Source organism: Eutrigla gurnardus (assembly GCF_963514095.1).
Source record: "Eutrigla gurnardus genome assembly, chromosome: 4".
NCBI classification, from domain to species: Eukaryota; Metazoa; Chordata; class Actinopteri; order Perciformes; family Triglidae; genus Eutrigla; species Eutrigla gurnardus.
In genome coordinates this window covers 14,426,597-14,454,133 of record NC_139918.1, presented here as the reverse complement: position 1 = coordinate 14,454,133, position 27,537 = coordinate 14,426,597, and the positions used below count along the sequence as shown (strand labels likewise).

Here is a 27,537-nt window from a genome sequence, read left to right as displayed (position 1 = left end):
TTTGAACTGCTATCCTGGAGGCAAAGCTACCAAGGACATTTATGACTATGTAGCTCAATGACACACACACACACACACACACACACACACAAATGGAGATTCAGTCAATGAATCGGAGGTCAGTGGATTTCACGGTAAAGTAACTTCAGTTAGCAAAGACGGGAGAGTGGAGCTACGCCAAGCATTAAAATTTCCATTCATTAAACAATGAATTGAAACTATGAATTTCAAAGACTCTGGGTCAGTTTAGTCAGGGTCAATTAAGCCTTTATTAACCATTCAGAAAATGAATATTCAAATGGTCAAATTGGAATCAAGTTAATTGCCTGTGATGTCAAAGTACCAAAGGCCTGTCAAACAAGCCTGATTTTACTGCAGAGCTATTATGCTGTTCAGTCATGTCGTACTTTCAAAATACTATAGTTTATGTCATTGTACTTGCGTACTTACCTACCTTGAAGGGAGAGGACTCCATTTTAGAATGTTTCTTTTAATCAGTCTTAAAACAAGAGCAGCATTCAATGTGTGGAACTGCATGTAAAAATGCAGTTTAAAGAAATGCTATTCCATTAAAAACCTGCAACACGGAAGTATTAAATTAGACTTCTTCTCAAATGTAATGTAGAGGCACAACAGTGAGACTCAGGGATATTGCAGGTCATGGTTGGCAACTCAACCTCTAAACCACCACTGTGGATGGAATATTGAATGAGGCCGGGGCCCAAAGTGTCAGGAGCCCCATCACCTGCAAAATGACACTAGCCAGCCCTGAAGAGACTCAAAATGAACACAAAGAAACTAAAATAAGACACAACATAACAACAAAATGTGGCCTAACAACTATTAAGTGTTGCTCAGATGTAGGGGAGGTGGTGGCCTCATTATACCCATGACCACCACCATATGTCTGTATGTCCTGGCGCTAATAAACAAAAAGCAAATAAACACGGTTTCCTTGTATCGCCTGCTGTCATGGTAACTTCACCTTATTTAATCAGAGGTGGGAAGTAAAGTCATATACTTCGTTACTCTACTTCAGTTTGTAAAATACAGTAAAATAGCATCTTGAGGTGTCGAACATGTGAATTCATAATGGAAATCATCCCACATGATGTGAATGCAGCATCAGAGGATACAGGGATACAGGGCGGATTCATGCTGTGTGCGGCTTTCTGCTGTGCTGCAGGCAGATCTAAGTATGTAAGATCTAAGACAGATCTCCCTCTATCATTTGATGAGGCGTCTGGTTCGAGTGGGCTGCATGTGGATATGCAAAGTGTTGAAATGCAGCTCACTGTGGGGAGTGCAATCATCATGCAGGTCTGGTGGCAGGAGTCAGCAGTAGGCTGTCGGGCTGTAAGTGTGTTTAAATGTTTAAGGAGACTATGATTACCATGTACAACTGGTAGCAAGAGTCAGAGCTTAGGGCACATATTATGGTTCTGGAAGCGTATGCATTTGTGTGTTTACTGTCCACCATTAAGATTTTTATGTTGCTCTCTGAGGACTTTCTACATGAGCCACTTCATGAAATATGAAATGTGGAGATATTTTATCGCAGGCAGAACTAAATTGAAAAAAAAACCTTTCGTTAAGAAATTACGTTAATAATGACCACGTGCGACTATTTGAAGCTTGAGACCGAGCCTTCATGGTTGGAGGGATGATGAGTAATGACATGAGGAGAATATCTGCAAGAAATCTGCCTGAAATGAGCCTCTTTAGCACGAAACGAATCATTATGGGAACCAGTTATTTCCCCTACATGTGAAAATCTAATCAGTTCGACCACATATGAAAATCTAATCGAGTGTGTTTAAAGGTTTTCAAATGCTGTCTGTGAAGATTCTCAGTCATCCGGTACATGGTAATCTTTGAAAGCTTTATCGCAGGCAACTGGAGGGGTTTAGGGTTTTGAAGACATGTCTAACTGGGGGGTTTGGGTATTCATCTGTTGTAGGGTTAGTTCATTACTCACTATTTTGAGCTTGAGACCGAACTGAGGGACTTGGCTCCACCATAAAAGGCCACTGTACATAAAGAATCCTGTAGAAAGCTCAAGACCAACGTTTTCATGAGACAATAAATACATAAATAAATCTTCAGTGAGGTCCTGGGGGGAAGTCTCCGACTTTGTGGAAAAGGCATGGGGCACAGAATGTCAGAGATCCAAATGTGAAATCTTACAGTCATGATTCACCATTTCCCATAGACCAGAATAACTTACTTGGGGAAATAAGGACAACAACGCAGCACAATTCGACATCCACAAGAAGTGGTCAAATACCTAAACTCCCAACTAGTCAGTTTGAACTTAAGAAGCCTCTTGGATGAGAGACAAAAACCTTAAGCATGTCCAGTAGCCAATGATAGAGCTTTCAGAGTTTTCAAATGTTATATTTCTTTGCAAATGTAAAAACGACCTTGTCTCGACTGACAAGGTAGTTGAACTAGTTTCTCATAGTTTTGTGTGAGCAGAACTGTACTGTGAATTTGTATAAGAAACACACCATTTAACTAACCGACAGCGGTGTTACCCTTTTTAAGTTATATACTCCCTGGCAACTTTTTTGGAACACCTATACAATTAAATGCCAATTTCTTACCCTTATACCATCTTGCATTTTGTTTCAAGTATATGGTGGAGATTTCGGCACATACACTATCCTCTATTGGAGGCTTGGAACAGTGCCTTTCAAGAGAGCCATGCACACACATAAAAGGGTGCAGCAGGTCATTACTACTGCAGGCAGTAATACCATCAGTAACATTTCATAAAGGCCCAATAACAACATAATAGATCGGTCTAATATCCTAATCAGAGCAAACAAAAAACATAATCACAAAGCAGAGGAACACGGGTAACTTCTTTTTGCCGCTTATACTCACACCAACAACAACACATCACTTGTACAAATAAGCTGAGCATTATTTAGCTACCGTAACTTGTTTTTAACCACAGCAACATAAAACAGCTGTCTGCGGGTCCCTCTCTCTCTCTCTCTCTCTCTCTCTCTCTCTCTCATTTCATTTTGCTCTGTTGATTGCAACAACAAAATGGAACATTTAATTATGACCAAAAGTTCTGTTTACAACCACAAAAAGGAAGCACGCTACGAAACCGAACTACGTGACCTCCACTCAGGCCGACCCCGTTCCATGATGAGGTGTTCAGGTGGCTGCAGAAATCTATAATTCGAGTGCAGTGCTGCCACGCATGGATGGGCACAGAAGTAGTAAACACAGAATTGTGTTAATTCGTGGAGACAGATGTTTGTAAAAGGGAATGTTACGAGCGAATAAACACACATTTGCATATTTATACAGTTCTTTTAATTATTTGGGGAATTTTAATGTAAGGGAAATAAAATATCACCTAAACGTGGACAATTTTTAGAGCTCACCCTAAACGTCTCATGGGAGGGTTTCAAGGGAGCTCATGTCCTTTTCAGGGGTGTCCAGCTCCACTTAGCTCCCCTGTAATTTGAAACTCTATTATAGAATAACAATAGGCTATTCCTATTCCAGTTCCAGTTTCTAACAGGTGCCACAACAGGCTGAGGGTGAAGAGGAGCCGATGTTGAGGGGGGACGGGGGAGGCAATGATCACACTGAAGGAGTGCAACAGTGGCAGCAACAGCTACTGCATCATTTCAATGTAAACAGAAGAATCTTCTCATAATGTAAAGTTGGAGTACATAGAGTCTGAAACATTCAACTCTGATGTTTTCAACTTTGCATTGCCATTATTCAAGCAAATAGAAGATGTTTTGACATATGGAATTGAGAAAAGGAGGCTCCATGTTGCTGGAGTTTTCTGTCTGAATTCCTTCCACGATGGAGCAAATATAAAACACAAATGCAAACAACAAGTACAGCAAAACATCTTTGTTACTTTCTCATATTGGAGTTGAGCTTTTTGCTTTATCTTTAGAGAACATAAGTGCCTGTGACCTTCAAAACAACTCTCTCAACTGTTATTAGTTTGAAAATGTTTTCTCTGCTTTTCTCATTCTTACAAAAGTGTGGACTTTGGTGTACTTTGCTCCAGACTGAGGTTTTATTAAAGGTTACATTCCGCCAGATTTCGAGGTCTGAGATTTCAGCCTCCACCAACAACAGCGCCCACTTTTATTGGAGCTACTTTCTACAAAGGAAATTGTTCCTATGAAAACTATTCACATTCTGTTGTGTGGACTGAGAAGGATGGATTAATGGAAACATTGTTTCCAATCTTGTGAGTGATTACCACAAACAAAACTCCATCCATAGCTCAAAACCTGGACAAATTCAACCACAACTGTCTGCGTTATACCACTGAACGTACGGTAGAAAACATGTTTTCATAATTTGGGTGAATCACTGTTTTAAATTGGATTGTTAGGTTTACAAAGAGGGATGTTTTCAAAGCTGTTCCCTCCATTTATGCATTTCATTATTCTGTCACTCTGCGGTAGCATGCCGAGACAACGTATTAAAATGTTTTCCATGATCAATTTCACCGCTCACACTGTTGCGTTACTGCTCCACCTGCAGTGAAGACAATTACAATCCAGATCTAGCAGCATATCTAATGACAACTGTCGTCTCAGCTGGTGTTTGTGAGGAAAACATATTATCAGATGCTCATCTGTGGCCTGGAGCAGATCTCCTTGAAATGACGAAGACGGCTGGAGAGCACGTGGCTTGTTTGCTGTGGTCCTGCATGGATCTGTCTGATCGCTACATGTTATTTCACACATAACATGCCGCCCTGAGTGCTGTGATGGAAGGTGTGACTGCTGCTGTACAGTTGAGGAAATCGGCAGCTATGGATTTAAGCAGATAACTTCCCTGCACAGCTTTCGCCTTTTGGAGCATTTTTATCTTAAACCCGATCTGAATTTCCTGTTGAAGGAATCCAAAAGCCTGTTAGAGAATAAACATCTCTGAAATGTCTTTACAGGCAGCAGGAGAGATATCGACAACATTCCTCATGCATTTCTCTAAGAGCAGATATCTTCTCTGTGGATCTGATGTACCGGAGCAGTCAGTCAGTCTGAGGCCAGAGAACAGCAGGTGGGAAAGTCAAAATGTTGCCAGTTCCTCCAACATATAATATATTTTCACCACAGGATAAAAAAAACCTTTTCTCCTCTGCCAGACGCTTTGCTTTCGCTTTCTCACGCCATGACATTTCTGATGAACGAACATAATTGCAAGGTTTAATCAAAGATCTCAACAGATTCCTTTCTTGGAGGATCACTGCTGTATTTGTGAGCATCCACAGAGAAAAATAGATAATAATAATCATCATCAGATTTTAGATTCTCTTGGTTTGAACACAGAACCGATAATCATGCTAAAGTAACACATTTTTTCCCCATTGAGCTTTTGTGTGTGTGTGTGTGTGTGTGTGTGTGTGTGTGTGTGTGTGTGTGTGTGTGTGTGTGTGTGTGTGTGTGTGTGTGTGGGTGTGTGTGGGTGTGTGTGTGATGGATGGATCGTGTCGCCAGCCCCAGGGAGTAAAGCAGAAGCTCTCAGTCAGTAAAACAGCTGACTGTCATGCTGACTCATGTCCTCTCTCCTTCATTAAGCAGTGACATCATACAGAGGGGTGGACAAAATAAAAGGGACACACAATGTGTCCCTTAAAATAAAAGGGACACACAATATTCAGAATAACGTTCTCTACCCGTTCTCTACCCGAAGTAGACGCTACTTTACTTCCTGTGCAAAATGAGCAAGTACCAAATACAGTTTCTTTGTTTTTCCCCACAGAAGAGTTGGCGAGCACAGAGTCTCACAGGAGCAAGAATGAGAAGTGGCATCTCTTCTAAGTGCAGGGTTGAGTTACAGTCAGTGTTTACTTTTGTACCATTAGGGCAAACCAGAGAGGCACTTGAACTAACCAGAGGGCCATTAGGGTGCTCAAATTACACTCCAGTGTGACATTATTCAGGTTGAGGTTCAATAACAGTTCAATCTAAATCTGTTCAAATTCCATAAAAACCCGTACAGTAAGCTTTGTAATAAAAAATAGCTTAAATTAAACTTGTGTTCAATCGTGAATATATTTTAAAGTTTTACCAGACAAAACCTTTATTTGCAATATATCTTAATTACTCACCAAATGAATCTATGTGACATTCAACACATCATGAATGATGAACAGTAACGACTTTCTCAGCAGCCCAGCTGTGATTCACACAGACTGATTGTGTTCTGAGCTCCAGTGAGCTGAAGAAACAAAGGTGTCAAAGTCAAATCTCCTGTTCAATGAAAGGGGGGAAGCAAGAAAAAGAAGATCACATTGGTTTGTTACTTCATCTTAACCATCTCTGATCCATCTGAGGGTTTAGTGTTGCCCTTGGTGCTATTAAACAATGACTCTCGTCCCCATTAGGGGAATATTTTTCCCTTTTCTGCCGCACATCGCTGCCCTTCTGTTTGACATTTCAATTGGAAGTTGGCAGGCTGATCAGCTTCTCAGCAGCCTCTCAGTGAAGTGAAGACTCAGAACTGCTTCTCTCTAAATATTATATTAGATCATCTGAGGTCAAAACCAGTGAGAATGAATGTGCAGCATGTGGTTTAGCATTGTGCTGTAGCATTCATTGGGAGTGAGTACCCATAGTGTCTCACCTGCACAAATATTAATGATATTGAACCCCTACATCTGTTCAGATTTTTTGGGAGGTTAATAGACAAACATTGTTGTTATTTAACAAGCGGGATATTTGGCTCACACATAATTATAGTTGTCTCAGGATTGACAGCAGCTTGTTTACAGGCCTCATTGGGGACATTGCCTTCTCTTGTTTGATCTCTGTGTTTACTTCGCTTGCAGATATATTTTAAAGGGACAGTGTATAACATTTTAAGTAATTTATTAGCTAAAATCAATATCTTCATTCATAAATAGGTCCTCTTAAGTATATTTACCTCTGCCAATAATCTAATTTATCCTCATACGCAAAGAATTTCTTATCTGTGATGCATTAGTGCTGGGGACCGGTACGATCACGTCCCGCTGTTCCCCCTGGATAGGAGTAAGGAAGTACTTCCTACACACTTTCTCTTTAATATTGTACGCTCTTAGAAATAAAAAAATGCTAACTAGAACCTTAAATGGTTCTTCTTCGACCTGTGACCCATTCATTGGGTTCTATTTAGAACCCAACATTAAATACAAATTAGCAACCATTACCATTATCCCTAAGAATCATTCCCATTATCCCTACTAAGAACACTTTTATATTTCCCTAAAGAACTCTAAAGTGCTGGAGCTGATGTGGTTCTGGCTAGACCGTCAGTCAGGAAGAACCCCTTTGGAAACATTTTTGGACATCATTCTACTTTAATTTAACACACGTTGTATTATTGTTTGGCCTTTAATGGCAAGCAGACCCTTCACCCTGGAGCGATCAATGTTCCAATCGAAAGGGCAGTTCTTATTAGTCTTCTCTGATGTGATTAAGGTTGAAAAAGGTTATTGCATTCCTCAGGAATCAAACCTTGGCCTCCTGCATGGAAGGTGAGGTTCTACCGAAACACCACTGCTATTGTTGTTACAATAAAGGGCAACAAAAATGGGTGCCCCTGGAGACCTGTCACCATTATTATTTTCCACACCTGAGTTGGTACATCACAATGCCTTTAATCAACTGGGCTCTGATCTTCTTGGTGTCATGTGTTGGTCTTTAAGTTGCCAGACATTCGACAAATACTGCTTCAAACAGTGTGATGTTGTTTTTTATTGGTGCAACAGCACATCAATTGCGGATTTAAAAGAAAATCATGCACACCATCAATATTTATGCCTCTGCTTGTCATCTTATTCATATTTCTAGACTCTACTGAGAAAATCCATCCTAACAAGTGATGCAGTAGTTTCACGAGTCTCATTTCCTGTCATAATGAGCTTCGCCTGATGCAGACAAACGATGCCAAGCAGTGGAGCTGGGAGGAAGTTGCCCTCATGTTGACCAGTGATTTGATTGGAAAACATACAATTGATAGCGAGGTCACCGAAGGTTTAATACATCAACATATTCCTTCCTGAATATTTCTGATTACAGCAGCTCATTAAAATTCAAAATGTATATTGAATGTGCTGTGATGCACCAATAACTGCTGCTGATAGCTTCCCAGCAGCCTGCAGATTTTATAATGCCTTCTGCTGCTGTTGTGCCTCTTATTCCCATTTCCTGGACGGTTGGTTCCTCTGTTTAAAACACATTAAAAGCAGTAGTTATTACTCATTCACCATTTTATGATCTTTCATCCGGCATGATCAGCATTTTTTTTTCTTTAAAAGAGCCCATTTGCATTTGAAATGTATTGCAATGACTTGGCAGCAGCACAAACCCTTAGAAATAGTTCATGGTTCACAAACCATTGATAGTATTTCTTCGGTCATCCATAGCAAGCTACTGGCAAGTCTAAAAAATGGGACATAATTTAATTATTTTGGGGGTGATTTGAATGCCTAATTTGCAGTATTTGCAGAATTTAAATGGAAGAAACAGTAACTCAAGTGAAATTACTTAAAGACTGTATTTACTGAAGTGAAACCTCTTAAAACTTGTGGATTTTCCTTACATTCACAATGATGGGACCACAGTTTGCGTAGAATGAGTAAATTCCCTAAAACTGCTTACATCATGTCTGTGTCAGTGAGCTGAAAAGATGATACGCATGCACATTTTTACCTGCTTCACCATGGTGTCAGTTGTTCTACTATCATAATTACCGGTAGAAACAAAACAAGATTGTATAGTAAATAGAAATATAAAATGTAAAAACATTTTACCTCTCATCTAAGAGGCTTCTCGAACCTGGACCTAAAGTAAATCCAGTTGCCTACAACAAATATTTCATCAGGTATTTTTTCCCCATGGAATTCAACAGTGCATTATATTTGTATTATTATTTTTTATCTATTATTATTATGTATTTATTTATTTTTGCAATAAGAAAGAATATCTCCACCACCAGGCTATATCCCGTGTTGGCCTGTAGAGGGCGACCTGTAACCTTTCATCCCACCGGAAAAGAGAATAGGCACATGTGACATTTAACAGGAAGTAAATAACTGCCTTCCCGCGCAGTTGAATCGGTTCACAAAACGTCTGCATTCAACAAAATGGACGAGCTTTATTTGGATAACATCGACGAATTTGTCAACGACCAAGATAAGATAGTGAGTGTACTCTTTATTCGCGATATATTCTCTGTTCTTGACGTGATTCTTGGCGAGATAATGCCAAGTTACGGACGTTGGAACGGAGGTAAACCCGATATGTTTAGCCGCTGAACTGCTTACAAAAAACTGCTTGTTTACGGTTTGCTTCGTTTTGGGTGAAGTATAGAATTGTCATTGAATGGCTCGTAACTGTATATGATTAACTTTAGGCTTGTGGTTAATTCGGCTAATGATTCATATAGCAAAACGGTGCTTAAATTAAACAAAAGCATATTAATATAGTTGATTAACGTTAACCTAATTTCAGTTTGTGCTGTAACGTTAAACGCCAACGGGACACTGTAGGATTAAATTAAAGGAGTCAAAGGTTGAAACGGTCTAAACACGAGTTCCCTTGTATATTTGTTTTCATCTAGTACAGGCTAGCATTACAGAAAATGGCAGTTTGGCTAGCTAGTGCAAGGCATATTGCAACGTTGAAAAGCTAACGTTAGCTGTCTTTGAATTATATAAATTAATAATGGATAGAAAGCGAAACTGTTAGCTAGTTAAATCATTGACGTTCTTTACTCCTACCAGCTGCCTCTAAATACATATGCTGTCATGTCTTTTCTGTTCAACAGGTTACCTATAAATGGCTGAGTCTCACTCTGGGAGTCCATGTCAACACAGCCAAACAGTGAGTGAGACTCCTCCAACTATATTAGTTCACTGGAATCACAATCACTGCATCCTAAAACGTTACATTCATTCACCAAGTCTTTAAATGTAATGAACTAAAAGGGGCAACCTTAAAAAATAGCCTTTTCATCTGATGGAGTAGCTCAGTTGTCATGGCGATGGTTTAGTTGTTGTATTGAATTTGGGCACTAGATAACAATCTCCCAGGTGTGTTTTGGTCAAGAAAGTACCTTCAAGTACAACACCAGTGTTTCATTTTGACTCAACACAAAGCAGCTGTTTAATAACTGCAGTCTATTATGGTGTAAACATATGCAGATTATTCTCAAAAAATCAAGAAAGTAATAATAAAAGAATAAGTAAACACGGCTAATAATCTGATCAGTGTTAACATTCAGTATTTAACAGTTTTGATACCAGTAAAGACGCATTTTGGTCAGTACTCAAAAATATTAAAGAACAATCCCCTGCTCCTATATCTCAATATTATACACTATAATGTCACTTACCATTTGCAAGTTAATTACTATCAGATTTGGTACAATGGCTGTGAACCTTAAAGTATCTTTTTGTTTTCAGAATGCTCTACCATTATTTGGATCACAAGAGAAAGGAAAGTTCAGGTCAGCTCCATGCCACCTATCTCGTGTCGGGGAAGAGTGTGGACAATGGCCAAACGGTGAGAAACACTACATTTACAAGACTTGTTTTGGCATGATTTCCATATTTCTATACACAAAGACTTGCTATTTTATTTTGTGGTGCTAATGTTGTTCTTTGTGTCAGAGTCACAAGGTGTCAGTTGTCAAAGAGGACCAGTTGGAAGGTGTGTAAATATGCTTTCCAGATCACCAGCGTTAGACACTGTATTTGTGCAGCATTGTTGGTTATAATTGTTGCTTTGAGCCACCAGACTGCAAACTAATGCATGTTGCATGTGTTTTTCAGTGCAAATATTTGTTTTCCTATCTTTTGTTTTTATTTATGGAGATACCTGTTGTGTTTTCCTTTGCAGATTTCAAGTCCAAAATGAGCTTGATAGTTAGTGTCCATGTCTACAGTGTCCAAAAAGCTTTACTGAAAGACAGTGGTCCCCTCTACAGTGTTGACTATGATGCTGTGAAAGACAATCTGAAAAACTGCAGCAGGTAAGTCAATCATATTTCTGTTTGCTTAAAAGTGGACAGTAGGCAGGGTCTTTACACAGGTGAGGAACATATAATCAATCAAATAACTGCTAAGTACCCTGCTGAGATTCTGTAGATATTGTAGGGCAATGATTTAAACTTCATCAAGTTTTCAACAGTCTAATTGTTCAGATATTCCACTTCTTACATCCAGGGTCTACATTATTACATCATGTAGCTCAGGCTGGTGGTAGCGAGTGTGAATGAAGTAGAACAACAACACAAGTTCACCAAAGAGAGAAAAAAATGTTGAATAGTAGTTCTGTCAGTCTTGAGAAAGGTGTTGAATTCTCTGTTTGCAGATACAGTGCGATCCGCTGTGCCAGTGCGGTGCCCATGTCCTCTCTGGAGCTACAGCAGGCCAGAGAAATCCCACAAGCTCCTACACCAGAGCCAGAAAACAAAAAATCCGGCATTAATGGACAGGCTAATCTGACTTCAAAACCTTCTGCCAAGCAGCAGAAAGGCATCATGGGAATGTTTGCAAATAAGACTGTTACTAAGAACCAGGATAATGGCAAAGATGTTAAGTCTGAGCAGAAGGTGGATGCACCTGTGGTATGTATGGCTTTGCAATCTTTTGTTTAAATACCGGTAACTGCTATTTACAGAGAAACACTCCACAGTAACGTTTGCTGTATATATTTTCACAACTGTGTTTGTACTTTAGGTTGATGCCCCCAAAAGCAAACCAGTCACAAAAGCCAATCCAATGATGAACTTCTTTGGGAGTCAAGCAGCGAGTGAGTAATATTATCATCGCCATCATAATCCTTGTTGTTCTAAAATCTTAGTGGAATGTGTAATAACTACATCTTTTTTTAAACCAGACCTGAGGACAGGCTCACTGCAACTTGGCCAAATATGTTTTGTTACCGCACTTTGTTTTGCTACATCAACACTTTATAAATGTGTCTCTGATTTTCGTGGATAATATTAGAGACTTAATAAAACCACATTAAGAACTTGTCATTTGGAGGCAGCATGTTTGCGATCCTCCGCCACCTTTCTTATCCCAGAAATGCTTCAGCTGGCATTTGCTGTAACTTAATGAGCTGTTTACCTTCAAACGGTCTCTAGTATGAAGATGAGGTAATAACCCGATACAGTTAACTCTCTCTTCTTTGCTTTTAGATTAATCCCAAGATGAGCCCCATACAAACAGTGACTGCATGACATTTTCAGGGTTTGTTTTTTCTAACTAAACTCTCCTCACTTTCTTCAGAGAAAACAGTGAAGCAGGAGGAAGCAGTTCAGGCATCATCCTCAACAGAGCAGCGACGCCAAAGTCCACAACCTGAAGAAAAACCAGATGCTGCTGCAGTGGAGCTGCCTAAAGACACCAAGAAAGAGTCCAGGAGGTGTGTGTGTCTTTCAGTATAACACCTCAGGGGAAAAGAAGAATTGCACACAAAACTGACTTACCGAAGAAATGCACGACGTTATAGCTTTTGAAATTAAGGGCGTTCAATATCATTTTATTTTATTTCTATGGGCTCTTTGAGTGATGATGGTCTTAGTTCACCAAAGTCAAATATGGCTATAACTCTATTTTGATCAAAGTCTTCCTCTTGTTGAAGCAAAACCAAGCGCATTGAGGATTCTGACAGCGAGGAGGAGAAAATGGACAAGAAAAAGAGACGAAGGATTAAGAAGCCTGTACCAGACAGCAGCGATGAAGATGGTGAGTTGTTTACTGTTGTTTCTATTTAGTAATTTGCTATTTTGAAAGCTTGAGAAAAAAGAATTTAAGACCTCAAGACATGAAAATAGATTTTGATAATTGGTCGCTTCTTTATTAGCTCCCAACTGTCTTTCATAATATTGGATAGTGCTATAAGAATATCATTAGCTACAGTTTGGAGAAATATGGCCTAGTTTATTTGTATTGTAAAGCCAGATGATTCAAGACTTCCAAGAAGAAGGAATTATGAAAAGGGTTCATTTCAAAAGCTCTTTTAAGAGAGACTATGGAAGACTAATACTTGTTCACCTTTTCAGTCATTCCAGATTCTCCGCAGCAAATGGAAACGAGAGAACCATCGCCAAGTCCTAAGAAGGTTGAGTCTGTTACACATTTCCGTGTAAGTGATCAAACCTGGTTAACCCATTAACATGGATGTAATGCTCGGCTGGCTGAGTGTGGGAAAGAAAGTCATGCATCGTGCTATTAGACATTGGTGAAATATTCTTCATGTATTTAACAGTAAATTGCTACTTGAAAATTCACGTTTGTGTTCGTTTATTTTTACAGCAGGAGAACTCTGAAATGAAGAGGAGGAAGAGGAGACGAGTCCTGAAATCTCAAACCTTTTTAGATGAAGAAGGATGCATGGGTATGAAAATGCATCCTCTGTTACATTTGTGAAATCTATACGATCTGCTATTCATTTTCCAAAAAACTTCACGCACCAACTGTATGCAAGATTTGTATTTTTGTAACTTCCACCAGCATAACAGCATCATATTAATAACACTCACAGTATGACTGATGAAATTCTCAGAAATATAATACCAAGCCATCGAATATTACATTTTTGTTTAATGAATTTACAACTGCAATTAATGATTCACAACCAGCTGATTTATTTTTTTAATCAGAACTTTATTTCCTTCTCATTGAGTTTGGAAGTGTATATATTGACAATAGCCTACTTTTACGACCTTTTAATAAACGGCAGTTTAATACACCACTACATAATGTGGCCATATTCACACAGAAGTTCAAACTCACTCTGGTTCATCTTTTTTCCCACAGTGACGGAGAAAGGCTATGAGAGTGAATCGTACTCTGAAACAGAAGACAGCGTTCAGGCCACTAAACAAGTGCCAAAAGAGCCCGCCCCTGCAAAACCAGCAAGTAACAAACAGGACGACAAGAGAAGTCAGAAGAAAACTTCTACAAATGCAAATAAAGTTACTAAACAAGCGTCAATTATGGGATTCTTCCAAAAGAAATGATGGAGGACGGCCCTTTTTTGTTTTGTTTATTTCTGTAACAAAAAGCACTGCTGCAGACTTCCTTTGTGATCTTATGATGAATGTGAAAGCTCAATTGAGGATTGCAACTGACTTCTCAAAAGGACTTTGACTACATGGACGTGTCCAAACCTGGATAAAACCTACCATTATCAGATACCCTACTCAATAAACGTCATGTACTGAAACCGAATGTGTTTGTCTTTTGACACAAATTGACACAAAGATGTGTTTAAAACATTACCTGTTGGAGATTGACAGGATTTTAGTTTGAGAATTGTAAGTCTGTCATACAGAATGTAATAAACTGTTACAGTAATGACTTTGCTTTACATAAAAAAATGTAAATCTATTTGATTGAATATTTGCACTTACCCCCTGACGGGCTTTGGTGAAATTTGTCTTAAACATGTACAAGCAAAGTAGGTTATTTCAAGTGCTGAAATAAAAATGAATCCAAGGTCAGTGTGAGCTAATCAACTATAATTTATTCATAAAGTAATTATGTCCAATTTTGAACACTCAAACTTGAGTGCAGATCTGGAGTCAACAGGTTTGTTGACCCCAAAGATATTAAATAAATGTGCAAAACGGAACAAAACTAAATTTTGAGCTTGTTATCACTGAAATGTCTTGTGTCGACTACATTGGCCTAGAAGTTTATGTGACAGCTGAAGTGTGACTTTCCAGGTCATATCAAGTTGTCAATGAAGACGTCCCCAGTTCGTCCTGCCAGGCTGTGTCTCTGGTGGGACGTCATTGCGTTGTCATGGACACAACAGATAGGGATAGGTGACTAGACCCTGTTTGCAATGTGGGAGGAGCCCCAGGCTCCCACAGGATTTCTCCCTTTAAACTGGTCTTTGGCAAAACATTCTGGACCTGGTTAAGGAAAGCTGGAAGGAAGGAGGAAGGTAGTACTCCTCATTTATAAGCACTTATAAGAAACGTGTTTACCATTTACACACTGCTAGGACAATAATAAAATTATTATTAGGTTCTTATAATTGCTTATGATACAAACATGTATTGAATTTATTATGGTATTGCATTATATTATTTCATTTTATGTTTGTTGCTTCATTACGATTAATACATACTTTACAATTTACTAATTAACAGTTAACCATTTAAAGCAAGAACAATGACTTATAAGTAAAGTTAATACATTTTTTATTATGCACTCAAACAGTTAAATAAGATTTTTGCAGCATTTTATTAAGGTAAATAAAACCTTTGTTATCCACGTATTAACAGTTAACTATGCTTATTGCAAGTCGAAAGCAAAACCAGTGCCGTATTAATTACTAGTTTTTTAAATATTATTTTTGGGCTTATTTTCTGCCATTATCTGATACACCTCAAGACAACATGCGCAAAGGACCCGCAGTTAGATTTGAACCCTGGCTGCTTCAGAAGCAGTTTTAACAGATGGGGAATCTACCCTACCAGGTGAGTTTCTCAGGTACATTTAACTATGTTTTTCACAGCTCCCCCATCTGGAATGAGCACTACATGTTGCTGATATGATGTCTATAGAGAATTACACACAAATACATGCATATTTTACTGCTAACAAATGCACAATAAAGTATGTATCAATAATGATAATAAGGCAACAAATTAAGCTTAAGGATGAACAACGATATTAGAGGTAAGGTTAATCAAATTCAATTGTTTGTAATGCTATTAGAAAAAAATTCAAAGAAACTTATCATCTTAAGCAGTCTATAAACTGTGAATAAGTTTCTAATAATTGCTCACAAATTTCTAATAATCTAACAATAAACATGTTTATGATGCTATCACCAATACGTATATGTTCTTATTACACAACAATGTTAAGGGCCTTATTAATAACCAAGGCTTATTACAAGGACCTCAATCAAAATTGTTTGCCAAGTGGCAAAGACCCCTTGTGGTCACATGGCGAGTGGGTAATATTGACTATGACGTTGTGTATTCTGACGGGGGAGGGGCACCACAGATTTATCACTTCAGCTAGGTGGGACTGGCCAGATGGCTCCTCTGTCCTAAGTGGGGCAGTGGGGTTATGTGGTACTGGCTTGTTGGAGCTGTGAGTGTTACTTGTTCATCATTCTTTATATGCACGAACATACTGGACTTGAGATGTCAATGCTGGAACTGTGTGACTTTGTTAGTACTGAGTAGAACCTATAGTGCCTGCAGGGAAGATACCATGATCGAGAAGACACTGAGCCTCAACTTGCTCCATGGGTGATTCACAACAGCCCACTACTCCTACATTTCATGTGTATGTGTATGACAATTCCAATAAACCTTAAGCAACACTGACAAATATGATGTGTTAGAAATAGTGTCTTTGAATATTTCTGCATTCTGGGGGTTTGGGATTGCATAAATTGGGTGTGGACTCAATGAGTTTAATGTGGTATTTTGTAGGGATTTTTGATCATGTATGTATTCTAAAAACTGTAACAAGAGGTATCGACCCAAATATTCTTTCAGCAAATTATGAGACAAAGGCGAGCATGGGGATTGACTCCATCATAGACTCCATCATAATGTTCTAAGCATATACAGTATATGCTATGCACTTTTCAAATCACAAGGTTTATTACAGATTTATGGATATAAAAACTCTAAATCTAGTGCTGAGCATCTACAATGCACTTTTAGATGATGTATACCACTTCAATGAGCCATATACTGTTAACCTGCTATCTCCCTCTTAAGTTCCCCTGTCAACCTGTCTTGTCTTTGTAGGTTTCTTGTTTCACAGAATTCAACATTCTGATTCTGAGCTTCAAATTAATTTTAGAAATGAATAGAGATTTCTTCTTGCTTTGCTAATACATTCGAAGTGACATCTATTTTTAAAGAGGACATTCTACAGTCCAAAATCATGAAAAACCATAACAAAAGTTTGAGTACTTCTATCAGACATCAGACTGTAACCATTCAAGATTGTATTGCAGGTGATTGTCGACTTTTGAATGGTCTCTGAGTACATGGGAGAGATCCCCAAGGGGAGTCTTCTTTGTTTAAACTACACACCAGAATATCTGATATTACATTTAAATATTATTGAGCTCAGGATGTAGTTAAATTAAAAAGCACCACACAATACAAGCAGCAAGATCAAATTGCATATAGGAAAAACAGGAAGGAAGCCCCATCCACAGTAGAACTGGTTTTGTCTTCAGGGTTGAGGGCAGAATTTTGTATATTTAGGAGTACTCAGAAGATGCAAAGATCTGCAGTACTTCTGATCCTCAACTGAAACACAAGTTGAAAACAGAACCCTGAAAGACAAACTGAAACCAGAAATTGCTGATCTTGAGATGAACAGTCATGGAAGAAAATCAGAAAATCAGAAGAATGGAGACCGAGGACAGTGGGCCAGTAAAACAGAATATATGCTGGTTGTTGCAGGAAATGTGGTCGGCCTGGGCAACGTGTGGAGATTTCCTTACCTCTGCTACAAGTATGGTGGAGGTGAAGAATATAAGCAGCTGCTAGTTCAGTGAAAATGTTTAATATTGATGGCTGGAGATGAAAGGATACTGCTAAAGTTGCAAACATGTCTCTGTCATATCTATAGGGGCCTTTCTTTTACCATATGGTCTGTTAGCTCTGGTATCTGGAATCCCTCTGTTCCTGCTGGAGACTTCAACTGGTCAGTACACCCAGGAAGGATTCATCACCTGTTGGAAGAAAGTGTGTCCACTGGCAGAAGGTGAGTTGAACTAAAATGTGAAATCAAGAGGAGAAAACGGCAAAATATATTGTATTATCACTCTGTCAAGTAGAATATAGTGTGTCATACAATTCCAGGGTTCTGACATGTTGAATTGACATTACCTTCACAGGTTTGAACATTTTGAATCATGATATTTATTCTATTATTTCAGGCATTGGATATGGGTTTTTGATCATGAAACTTTATGACTTAAACTACATTTTAGTCCAAGTCTGGGCTCTCTTCTACCTCGTGTCCTCGTTCTCCTCCCAGCTCCCCTGGGCTAGCTGTGAGAACACCTGGAACACAGGTGAGATCACCACTGGTCGGGGTAGAACGTTTTTTTCTTCTTTCAGTTATGATCATAGAGGCATGTAAATCTGGTTGAAATGTATGTAAAAACATCATATGGTTTATACATGTCAATTGGAAAATATGTCCCCTTATAGGTTAAATGTGTTGATCCTTCCCTTTTACACTTAAAAATATGTAATCTTTGTTTGTTCCCCAAACCCAGCTCAGTGCCTCGGTCTTCAGACTTTTAATTCATCTAATGTGACTGCGAATCATACCAACACCACCTCTGCTGCAACTGAGTTCTGGGAGTAAGTCATCTTCCATTAATTACTCTATGACAACACCGTCAGTGTTATTTAATGTGTATTCTGCATTCTTACTGTTTGCCTTACATAATGACTACTCAGTAATTTTGTAAGGCTAAGTTCGAGGCATAGAACATACATGTATGTGTTATTACCAGCTGAACGTCGACTGTAGTCTGCGTGGTATTTTTTTTTTTTTACGGGCAGAATGGGCTGCAGAATAAAATCTGAAATCATGCTGGATTTGTTTGTTTGTTTGTTTGCCAAATTCCTCTGTTCAGACGGCGTGTGCTGGGCATGTCTGGAGGCATTGAGGAGCTGGGCAGTGTGAGATGGGAACTGGCCTTGTGTCTTCTGGCCTGCTGGATGTTCTGCTACTTTAGTATCTGGAAAGGTGTCAAATCTTCTGGGAAGGTGAGTGGAAATATTATGTCTGCAGGAATCCCCTATAAACAATGATTTTCCACAAAGAACATTATACAATATTAGTCACTAAGCATTACAGTATCTCCATTGATGACAGAATGATTAAAAATGTTCTTTTAAGGTCACATATTTTACAGCTACGTTCCCCTATGTGATGCTCCTGGTCCTCCTCGTCAGGGGCCTGACACTACCTGGAGCTTGGAATGGGATCTACTATTATCTCTATCCAGATTTGAATCACCTAAAGAACTTTCAGATGACCAGTTAATGTAGCACTAACTTAACTCATGTATACCTAAAGATGGACACCATTTAAATTCTTCTTGAACTTTTTTTTAGCTGGCATTAGTTGTTAGCTAAATTAACATCAAACCTTAACATCTATTTATGTAAACATAAGCATGTTTACCATGTTTACACCACAGCTCAGCGAATTATCACTGAACAGGAAATACAGTTCTGCTGAGGCTGATTTGTTTTGCTGATGAACCAAAGTATTGGACATAAAACCTTTGACCTCGCAATGACACTCAATGACCAAAGCGACAACAATTCATTCTGAAGTGGTCTGAATCGGTGTACCACATTTCATAGCAATCTATGTAATAGTTGAAGACATTTTACTCAAAAACTTCTTGTGATCACCAAAGTCATTAGGTTCCATCATCTGTGCAGCACAAACATCTGTAATACATTTCATGGCAACTGCAATGTGATCGAACGAGTAACCCTAACCTGACATTACCATTAACACATTTTTCAATCAGCTGAAGAGTCACAAGAGTTACTATATTTCCTAATGTTACAGGTCTGGATAGAGGCAGGATCTCAAATATTCTTCTCCTATAGCCTGACTGCTGGGAGTCTGAATGTTCTGGGGAGCTATAATCGGTACAACAACAACTGTTACAAGTGAGTAGAAGAAAGAAAATGCTATTGAAGTTAGAAATTAGTTTTGTGAACATGTTTCTTGTGCTTCATTAGCATCTCTTAAAATGTAAATGCATAAAAAGGGGCATTGTCCATCTTTTTGTGTCTTCCAGGGACTGTTTTTGGATCTGTCTGCTGAACAGTGGGACCAGTTTTGTTGCTGGATTTGTCGTCTTCTCTGTACTTGGATTCATGGCTCAGAAACAGGGTGTTACTGTTGACACAGTAGCTGAGTCAGGTAGAGCTCATTAAACATGCATCATTGATAATCCAAACACAAAGGTAATGAATCTCTTCCTGTTACCATTGAATACACAGGTCCAGGTTTGGCCTTCATTGCTTACCCTCAGGCAACAGCCATGATGCCTTTGCCACAGTTTTGGACTGCCTGCTTCTTCCTGATGCTCATTCTGCTGAGTGTCGACACACATGTGAGATTATTGGGCTAATTATTGATTACCTCCAAGTGTGCCTTCAGGTACAATTTGATGCAGAAATCACACTACTTGCTTCCTTTCATTTCATCCCCAGTTTGTGAACGTAGAGAGTTTTATCACCTCTGTGAGCGACTTGTTCCCAAAGCTGTTTCGTGCATCAGTGAGACACGAGATCGTTGTCCTCGTCATGTGTTCCTCCTTTTTCCTCATGCACCTGCCTCTGATCACTGAGGTAAAACAAAAATGTGGACATAAAAAAAACGTCTCTGGGAATCACATTAACATAAAATAACACTGATGTTTTGAAGGTTTTCCAGAATGTTATCTTCAATTGTTTTTTTCTTTCCTCCAGGGAGGAATTTACATATTCCAGCTCATTGATTATTACGGTTCTACCAGAGCCTGTCAGTATTTTATGGCTTTATGTGAATGCGTGGTTACTGCATGGATTTTTGGTGAGTAGGAATCATTTGCCTTTTAGCTTATTAATGTACAACATTTTGATAAGGTGATTTGTGTATTTGTTTATGGGGCTGGTATGGTGGCGTAGTGGTCGCCTCACAGCAAGAGGGGTTTTGAAACCAGTTTTGCGTCGGCCTTCTGTGTTGACTTTACATGTCCTCCCCGTTTTCTCTGGGTACTTCGACTTCCTCCCATAGTCCAAAGACCTGCAGGATAGTTTAATTTCATTTAATTAAACCATTTGCCCTGGCCAGGGTGTACCCTGCCTTTGAGACAGATAATTACAGATAATGGATGGATGGATTTGGTTAATTATGGAAAGAATACCATGATGGTTAGACAGACAAACATCGACTGCAGCTTTGGTCTTTCTATTTTTGGTCATCAAGCTATCAAAGTAATAAAAAACAAAACTCTGGAAAAGGCAAGAGTCCAGCCCCCAGATGTTTTGGTTCCAGAACCAGTGCTATGTGTGGAGGTGAACCCAACTGTAGAGTTGATACAGCTCAACAGCCCACATGAGCTCCAGTTCCTTCCGTTTGACGTTCTACATCCCTAGAGCCAGTCTGTGATGCCACGGGTCAGGGGTCAGGGATCACCAATGTCTGTCCCTGCGAGTGGTGGGCCCCAATTTGTCAAGGCCCGTCCACCAGGCGCTCACGAACAAGCTCACCTCTAGGCCACACTCTTGCAGTACAATTCAAATACCTTAATGTAATGTGAAAATGACGTCCATCAGGTGCTGACCGCTTTATTGACATTATTGAGGACATGACAGGACAGAGGCCGTCAGTTTTCTTCAAACTATGCTGGAAATACGTAAATCCTCTGCTGTCACTGGTGAGTCAGGAACGCTTTGACACTTCACGTTTGGCCCTCCTCGCTTGTCGACAATGATTTCACATACTTTCCTTCAGCAGTAAAGTGAACATAGTAGCCTACAACTGATATTGGTTCATTAGTTTTAAAACTAAACTCCAATTGCAATGAATGTCATGCTCCGATTGAAACCAGTGTTTAATGAATAAGTTGCATGACTCACTGTGTGCGAGTGATGTGGATCATTCTTTAATGTGTAAGGCTACCTCACACTTTACTTCAATATTCCTTTCTAACTTAAAACAAAATATTGATCGGTATATTATCACAGATATATATCGGTATCAACTGTTTTAGAATTGCACTACATCCAAAGTGTAAGGCACCATCAGACAGCACTGTTACTGTGTTTTATTTAAACCGTACCTGACTTTTTCAGTGAATAACACATTGTTATATTTATGCGTGTCTCTGGACTTATTGCTTTGTAATCCATTCACAGATTTGCTTTTGCCTGTACATGTTTGATTACAAACCTCTCAGGATCAATGATTGGTACATTTATCCTGACTGGGCGTACACACTAGGCTGGATCATGACACTCTCCTCTGTGCTCATGGTGCCTCTGTGGGCAGCTGGACAGATGTGTTTGACATCTGGAACCTTCCAACAGGTCAGTGTTCAAAGAAGAGTTTTAGATCGTGTATCATGTCAGAACCAGAATTACCGCTTCGCGACATGCCTCCACCAACCAGCCCAGTTGCAGTCTACAACCAGTCTGTCCAAAATGTCATCACTGCCTCATTTTATCCTATCATACATTTGTGTGAAATTGTCATTCGTACCATAAGAATTCTTGATTTATGGCCAAAAATATTTTGAGGTCACAATTTTCCTTTCATTTTTGACCACAGAATTATAATCGGTGCATTCTTTAGTATAAGCATTTATTTTTTTTCATATTTTAAGAAATTCTCAAGACTTTTCCGAGAGAACAAAGAGTGCATGCAAGTTGTGCAGTGGCAACGGACCCAACCTCTTCTTAAAGTCTAATAACAGCCTCCAAATGTGAATATAATATAAATAGTATATTTGTGTTGATCAAAATCACTTGTGTCCCAGCACTTTCATTCACTCATGGTTACAGTTGTGTGTAAGCCGACTCGCTTATTGTGTTCTTTCCTGCGTTCCAGCGTATGTCCGTCCTGTGTCGTCCTGTGCAAGACACAGCCTTGCAGGGAGAAAGACAAACTGAGGACGTCTTCATCGACAACCAAAGCTGTTTGTCTGTCTAACCATCATGGTATTCTTTACATAATTAACCAAATCCATCCATCCATGATCTGTAATTATCTGTTTCAAAGGCAGGGTACACCCTGGCCAGAGCAAATAGTTTAATTAAATTAAATGAAGCTATCCTGCAGGTCTTTGGACTATGGGAGGAAGTTAAAGTGTCGCGAAGATCTAACTTAAGCAACACTTAGAAATCAGGTTCTCAGATCCCCCGAATCACACAGACAGCAGCCGAGGACAGGTACCAAAAATACAACTTTATTAATATTTCAATGCATTAAAATAGATACATCATCCCGCCTGCCCAGCCACCACCCAACCCAGCTCTCGACCAATGACAAGACTGGTAATACAGTACAGCCAACGTCTGTTGTACGTCAACTCTCCCCTCTCTTCCGGGCCAAGGGTGCTAGAGGAGTAGCCCAGGAAATCGACACTACAAGAAATTAACACACTTTTCCACTACACACTCATTGAAGAGAGGACATTCCACAGCAGACAATCCCCTTAAATTAATCACTGCACACGATTATCAATTTTATAAAACCACACCAGGGGTGGAACTCCCCCTTTTGTCACAGCAAACAATACCCAGTGGAACACCCTTATGGCACCCCCTGGCCACTATAGGGGAGAATAGACAGGTACAAACCACGGTGGAATTTAGCAAGAAGTGGCACTGACTACTTAGCATATAAAACGCTGTCACGGCGAGGTGCAGGGACAGCGGCCGCTGGCTACACAGCGGAATGGGTAAGTTAAATGTCCGCTCTCGGTCGCTGACCACGACCGAGAGAATCTAAACCATAAAGTCTCTCACCGCCCTAGGCCCCATCGGCGGGGTCCCGACCGACAGCACGGCAGTCCGTTGTGGCGCAGCGTCTCCCCAAATTAGCCGTCCAGCGAGGCTCCTCCACAGCGTCCCGAGGCCGACGGCTACCGGGGGGAAAACAAGAGGAATCAACACTGATCTCTTTATTTAACGGAGCTTCACTCACACACGCCACGGAGGTTGACGTTTCGACTTCCCTTCACCCAGGAAATAGCGAGCGTAGTCAACGGGTCTTTCGGGCCTCGCCACGATCGCCCCCCGGCCGGTCGGAGTCCGTCTTCGGTCCTGATACTCCGGACAGGCGAACAGCGGTCCCCTCGCTCCCGCCACCTGTGCCGATCAGTCGATGGCCTCCCTCAGACTCCCGACGCTCCGTCTCCGTCCTCTCCGCTGGCCTGCCCAAAAACCGACGGGATTCCCCCGGCGCCCCGCGTTGTCCCCCTTTTCTCCTCAGGCGAGCCCCCGGCACACCCCCGGCTGCGCCAATCACCACGGTCTCCTGGAAGGCCCGTCCCGTGGCCGACCAATCAGCAACCAGTCCTAATCTTTAGGCACATCCATATCAGCTGTGAACAAAGCAGAGTACATACCAACCCCGCCCCCACAGTCTCAACAGTCTCCATGCTTCCTCCATGAATGAGTTCAGGTCCCAATCAGCATCTGTCCATACACAAAGTTATTTTAACGATGCCAGCCCCCACACACACATCAGTCCATAAAACAGTCACTTTCACATTTCTGTACAAAGTCCCCGTACACAGGTGACATTTTATACCCCCCCCATTACAGTGGTCGTCCTCGCCCACTCACTTAGTCCCCATACCTTAATGGAGGCATGCCCATATTGGAACGCTGTGACCGCCTCAGAGGGTTCGGTTCCCCCCCGGGCAGCAGGTCACCCCCGATCTGGGCATCAGGTTCCAATAAGGCTGGGGCCTGAGCTGGATCAGCACGCTGAGCTGGCTCAACCCCCAGGTGAGGAATGGCAGGCTCTGCAACGGCCAATGGGGCCAATCGAGCTAAGGGGGCAAAAGGTAAAAAAAACGTAGGCTGCCTAGGCAAAGAATCCATCTTTGGAGTACACACCTTGGGCTCAGTCCCTGTAGTCCCGAGTCCCGCAGGGCAGGGGCGCAAGTTGTTCCGGTGCATCGTCTGAATCGGTCCCTCCTTCCCTTCAGGTCGAATCTTGTACACTGGGTGGCCAGGCCGTATCTGCGAAATCACCACAAAAGGAGAGGGCAACCAATGGGGTGCCAACTTGCCCCGAGCCCTCCGTCTGAAATTCCTGATCAGCACTCTCTCGCCCGGCAACAAAGGGACGGCCCGTGCCTTCTTGTCATACCGAGCCCGATCCCAGTTCTGCCTTTGTCCTGCGTGGGTTAGGACCCGGCTATAGGCATCCACCAGCGTCCGATGGTGTTTGTCCACCCATCCCGCCACTGTCCGCCGATCCTGTGGGGGGACAACATCTACGCACAGGTCAATAGGCAGTCGGGCATGACGTCCAAAAAGCACGAAATAAGGGGTCAGACCAGTACTACAATGCACAGTGTTGTTATAGGCCTGCACCAAGGCTGGAAGCTTGTCTCTCCACCGCGACTGATCCTCTTCACAGAGTGTATTTAACAGGGACAGTAGCGTCCTATTGAAGCGCTCACATGCACCATTGCCCTGCGGGTGGTATGGAGTGGTCCGGCTCTTCGTGCAACCATACAATTCACAGAGTCGATGCATTACCTCAGATTCAAAAGCCCCCCCACGGTCTGTCAGGAAACGCTCTGGACAGCCAAACGGCTGGATGAGGGCAGCCCACAGGGCGTTTGCAGTAGTCTGAGCAGTCTGGTCCTTAGTAGGTACAGCCACTGCAAACCTAGAAAACAGATCAGTCATTACCAGAATATACTGGTGTGTGTCAGCTGGCCGCCCTAAAGACAAATAATCCAAGGCCACAACTTCCCATGGATAGCTGGATAATATCGGCTGGAGGGGGGCCCGCACCGCGGGGCCAGCTTTTGCAACCGCACACTCAGGGCACCCAGCTGTCCAAGCCTTTATGTCTTTTCCCATTCCTTGCCAGTAGAAACGGCGGCGCATAAGGCCAAGACCTTTTCGCTATTGGCGTGTCCAGCGGCCTTGTGGTAATCTTTCCACAAGTCCTGAGTGTGTTGCGTTGGGACAATCAACTGGAAGGTCAGCTGGCCGGTATCTGGTTCTTGAATGCAACGTCCCAGGACTCCTCTGCGTCGCTCCAGTCGATCCCATTCTCGCACCCACCTGTGAACTTGAGGGGACACCAAGTTTCGCATCTGAGACACTGCTAAACCTTGACTTTTCAGCTGGCTCACCTGGTTCAACTCTGGGTCCTGCTGCTGGCGTTCTTGCCAGGACCCCCAACCATCGTCCTGAGCTGCCCGAGGAACCTCCTCTTCCGGCCCTCCCTCCTGGGTAGGGGCAAGCTGGACGGCCTGGGCATTTGCCGCTCCAGGAAGTCGGGATAACGCATCTGCATTCCGGTTCGTCGTGCCAGGCCGGTATTTGACTGAGAAGGTAAAGTTGGCCAGTTGCGCCACCCACCTCTGCTCTACCGCTCCCAGTTTTGCCGTCCCCAGGTGTACAAGGGGGTTGTTATCCGTGAACACTGTGAACTCTGCCCCCCACAGGTAGTGCTTAAACTTCTCCGTGATTGCCCAAAACAGCGCCAACAGCTCCAACTTAAATGAACTGTAATTCTGGTCATTCCTCTCGTGGGGTTTCAGGCTCCGGCTTGCATAAGCAATCACCCGTTCCCTCCCCCCTTGTACCTGTGACAGCACTGCCCCAAGTCCCTCCAAGCTGGCATCCGTATACAGCAAAAACGGTAGGGTAAAGTCTGCATAAGCCAGCACTGGTGCCTGCAGCAGCGCTTGCTTGAGCTCCTCGAACGCCTGCTGGCACTTGGGGGACCACTGAATTGCTGCCTTCTTAACCCCTGCCGTACCCTGAAGGAGCGCGTTGATGGGGGCTGCCACTCTGGAAAACCCAGGGATAAAACGGCGGTAATAGCCTGCGAAGTTAAGGAAGGAGCGGACTTGGGTGACTGTCGCAGGAACCGGCCAGTTCTGTACTGCTGCTGTCTTGTCAGGGTCAGTAGCCACCCCACTTTTGCTGACCACATGTCCCAGGTACTTGACTTCTTTATGAAAGAGGTGACATTTCTGTGGCTGGAGTTTCAGGCCGTGTTGGTGTAGTTTCTCAAACACGTTCTCGAGGTGTCCCAAGTGACTGCTGAAACAGGGGGAATACACGATGACATCATCCAAGTATATCAACAGGAAGTCATTCACCTGGCCGCCCAGGCAGCGCTGCATGAGCCGCTGGAAGGTAGCGGGGGCATTGCACAGGCCGAAGGGCATCCGCTCGAACTGGAAAAGGCCCACTGGTGTTGCGAAGGCTGTCTTTTCTTGGTCCCGTGGATCCACCTCGACCTGCCAATACCCACTTGCGAGATCCAGGGTAGAATACCAGGCAGACTCCTTGAGATGGGTCAGGGACTCCTCGATCCTGGGCAAAGGAAAAGCATCTTTGTTAGTGATGGCATTTAACTTCCGGTAATCAACGCAAAACCACCAGGACCCATCCTTCTTCCGGACCAGTACCACGGGGGCAGCCCAGGGACTAGCACTTTCCTTTATTACACCATTGCCCAACATACCTTTCAACAAGGATCTTAACTCGGCATATAGATTAGGTGGAACTGGCCTGTATCTCTCGCGTACTGGCGGTGCGTCCCCAGTGGGAATCTGATGAAGGACTGCAGTAGTGTGGCCAAAATCATCCTCGTCTGCCGCAAAGACTTTAGTCCATTTCTGCAGCAGCTTGGCCAGCCTCCGCTGCTCGCCCAGGTCCAGGTCCTCCCCCTGTAGCGCCAGGGCTGGGTGGCTCTGTGGTGATACATCTGCCGAGGCCGAAAGATAATTTATTCTCCTCACCTCCACCTCC

General features: G+C 41.8%; 2 protein-coding genes across 2 annotated transcripts; both read left to right on the top strand.

Annotated features, from left to right (window-relative positions):
* The first annotated feature begins 9,069 nt into the window (after window positions 1–9,069).
* Window positions 9,070–14,590, top strand: pold3 (polymerase (DNA-directed), delta 3, accessory subunit). The gene is made up of 12 exons (XM_084007749.1): window positions 9,070–9,184; window positions 9,811–9,866; window positions 10,448–10,547; window positions 10,655–10,694; window positions 10,884–11,016; window positions 11,358–11,613; window positions 11,726–11,798; window positions 12,281–12,416; window positions 12,636–12,739; window positions 13,057–13,139; window positions 13,310–13,391; window positions 13,814–14,590. The coding sequence occupies exons 1-12, from the start codon at window positions 9,128–9,130 to the stop codon at window positions 14,014–14,016; spliced, it is 1,323 nt and encodes a 440-aa protein (XP_083863875.1). The 5' UTR covers window positions 9,070–9,127; the 3' UTR covers window positions 14,017–14,590.
* A 2,770-nt stretch (window positions 14,591–17,360) lies between these two features.
* Window positions 17,361–22,729, top strand: LOC311011751 (sodium- and chloride-dependent GABA transporter 3-like; the record flags this gene model as incomplete). The annotated part of the gene is made up of 14 exons (XM_084006881.1): window positions 17,361–17,514; window positions 17,621–17,755; window positions 17,931–18,068; window positions 18,276–18,363; window positions 18,642–18,774; window positions 18,908–19,042; window positions 19,595–19,698; window positions 19,830–19,954; window positions 20,035–20,147; window positions 20,248–20,385; window positions 20,506–20,608; window positions 21,355–21,455; window positions 21,937–22,107; window positions 22,628–22,729. 14 exons carry the CDS (start codon window positions 17,361–17,363, stop codon window positions 22,727–22,729), a joined length of 1,740 nt encoding a protein of 579 aa, XP_083863007.1.
* Between the last annotated feature and the right edge of the window lie 4,808 nt (window positions 22,730–27,537).

What these genes read in the sequence shown, in the direction of transcription:
- pold3 (XM_084007749.1), top strand. Translation starts at nt 9,128, where the DNA reads ATGGACGAGCTTTATTTGGATAACATCGACGAATTTGTCAACGACCAA. An exon ending in AGAAGGTGGATGCACCTGTG is followed by an intron (nt 11,614 to 11,725) that starts GTATGTATGGCT and finishes TTTGTACTTTAG; the next exon opens with GTTGATGCCCCCAAAAGCAA. An exon ending in AGATGAAGAAGGATGCATGG is followed by an intron (nt 13,392 to 13,813) that starts GTATGAAAATGC and finishes TTTTTCCCACAG; the next exon opens with TGACGGAGAAAGGCTATGAG.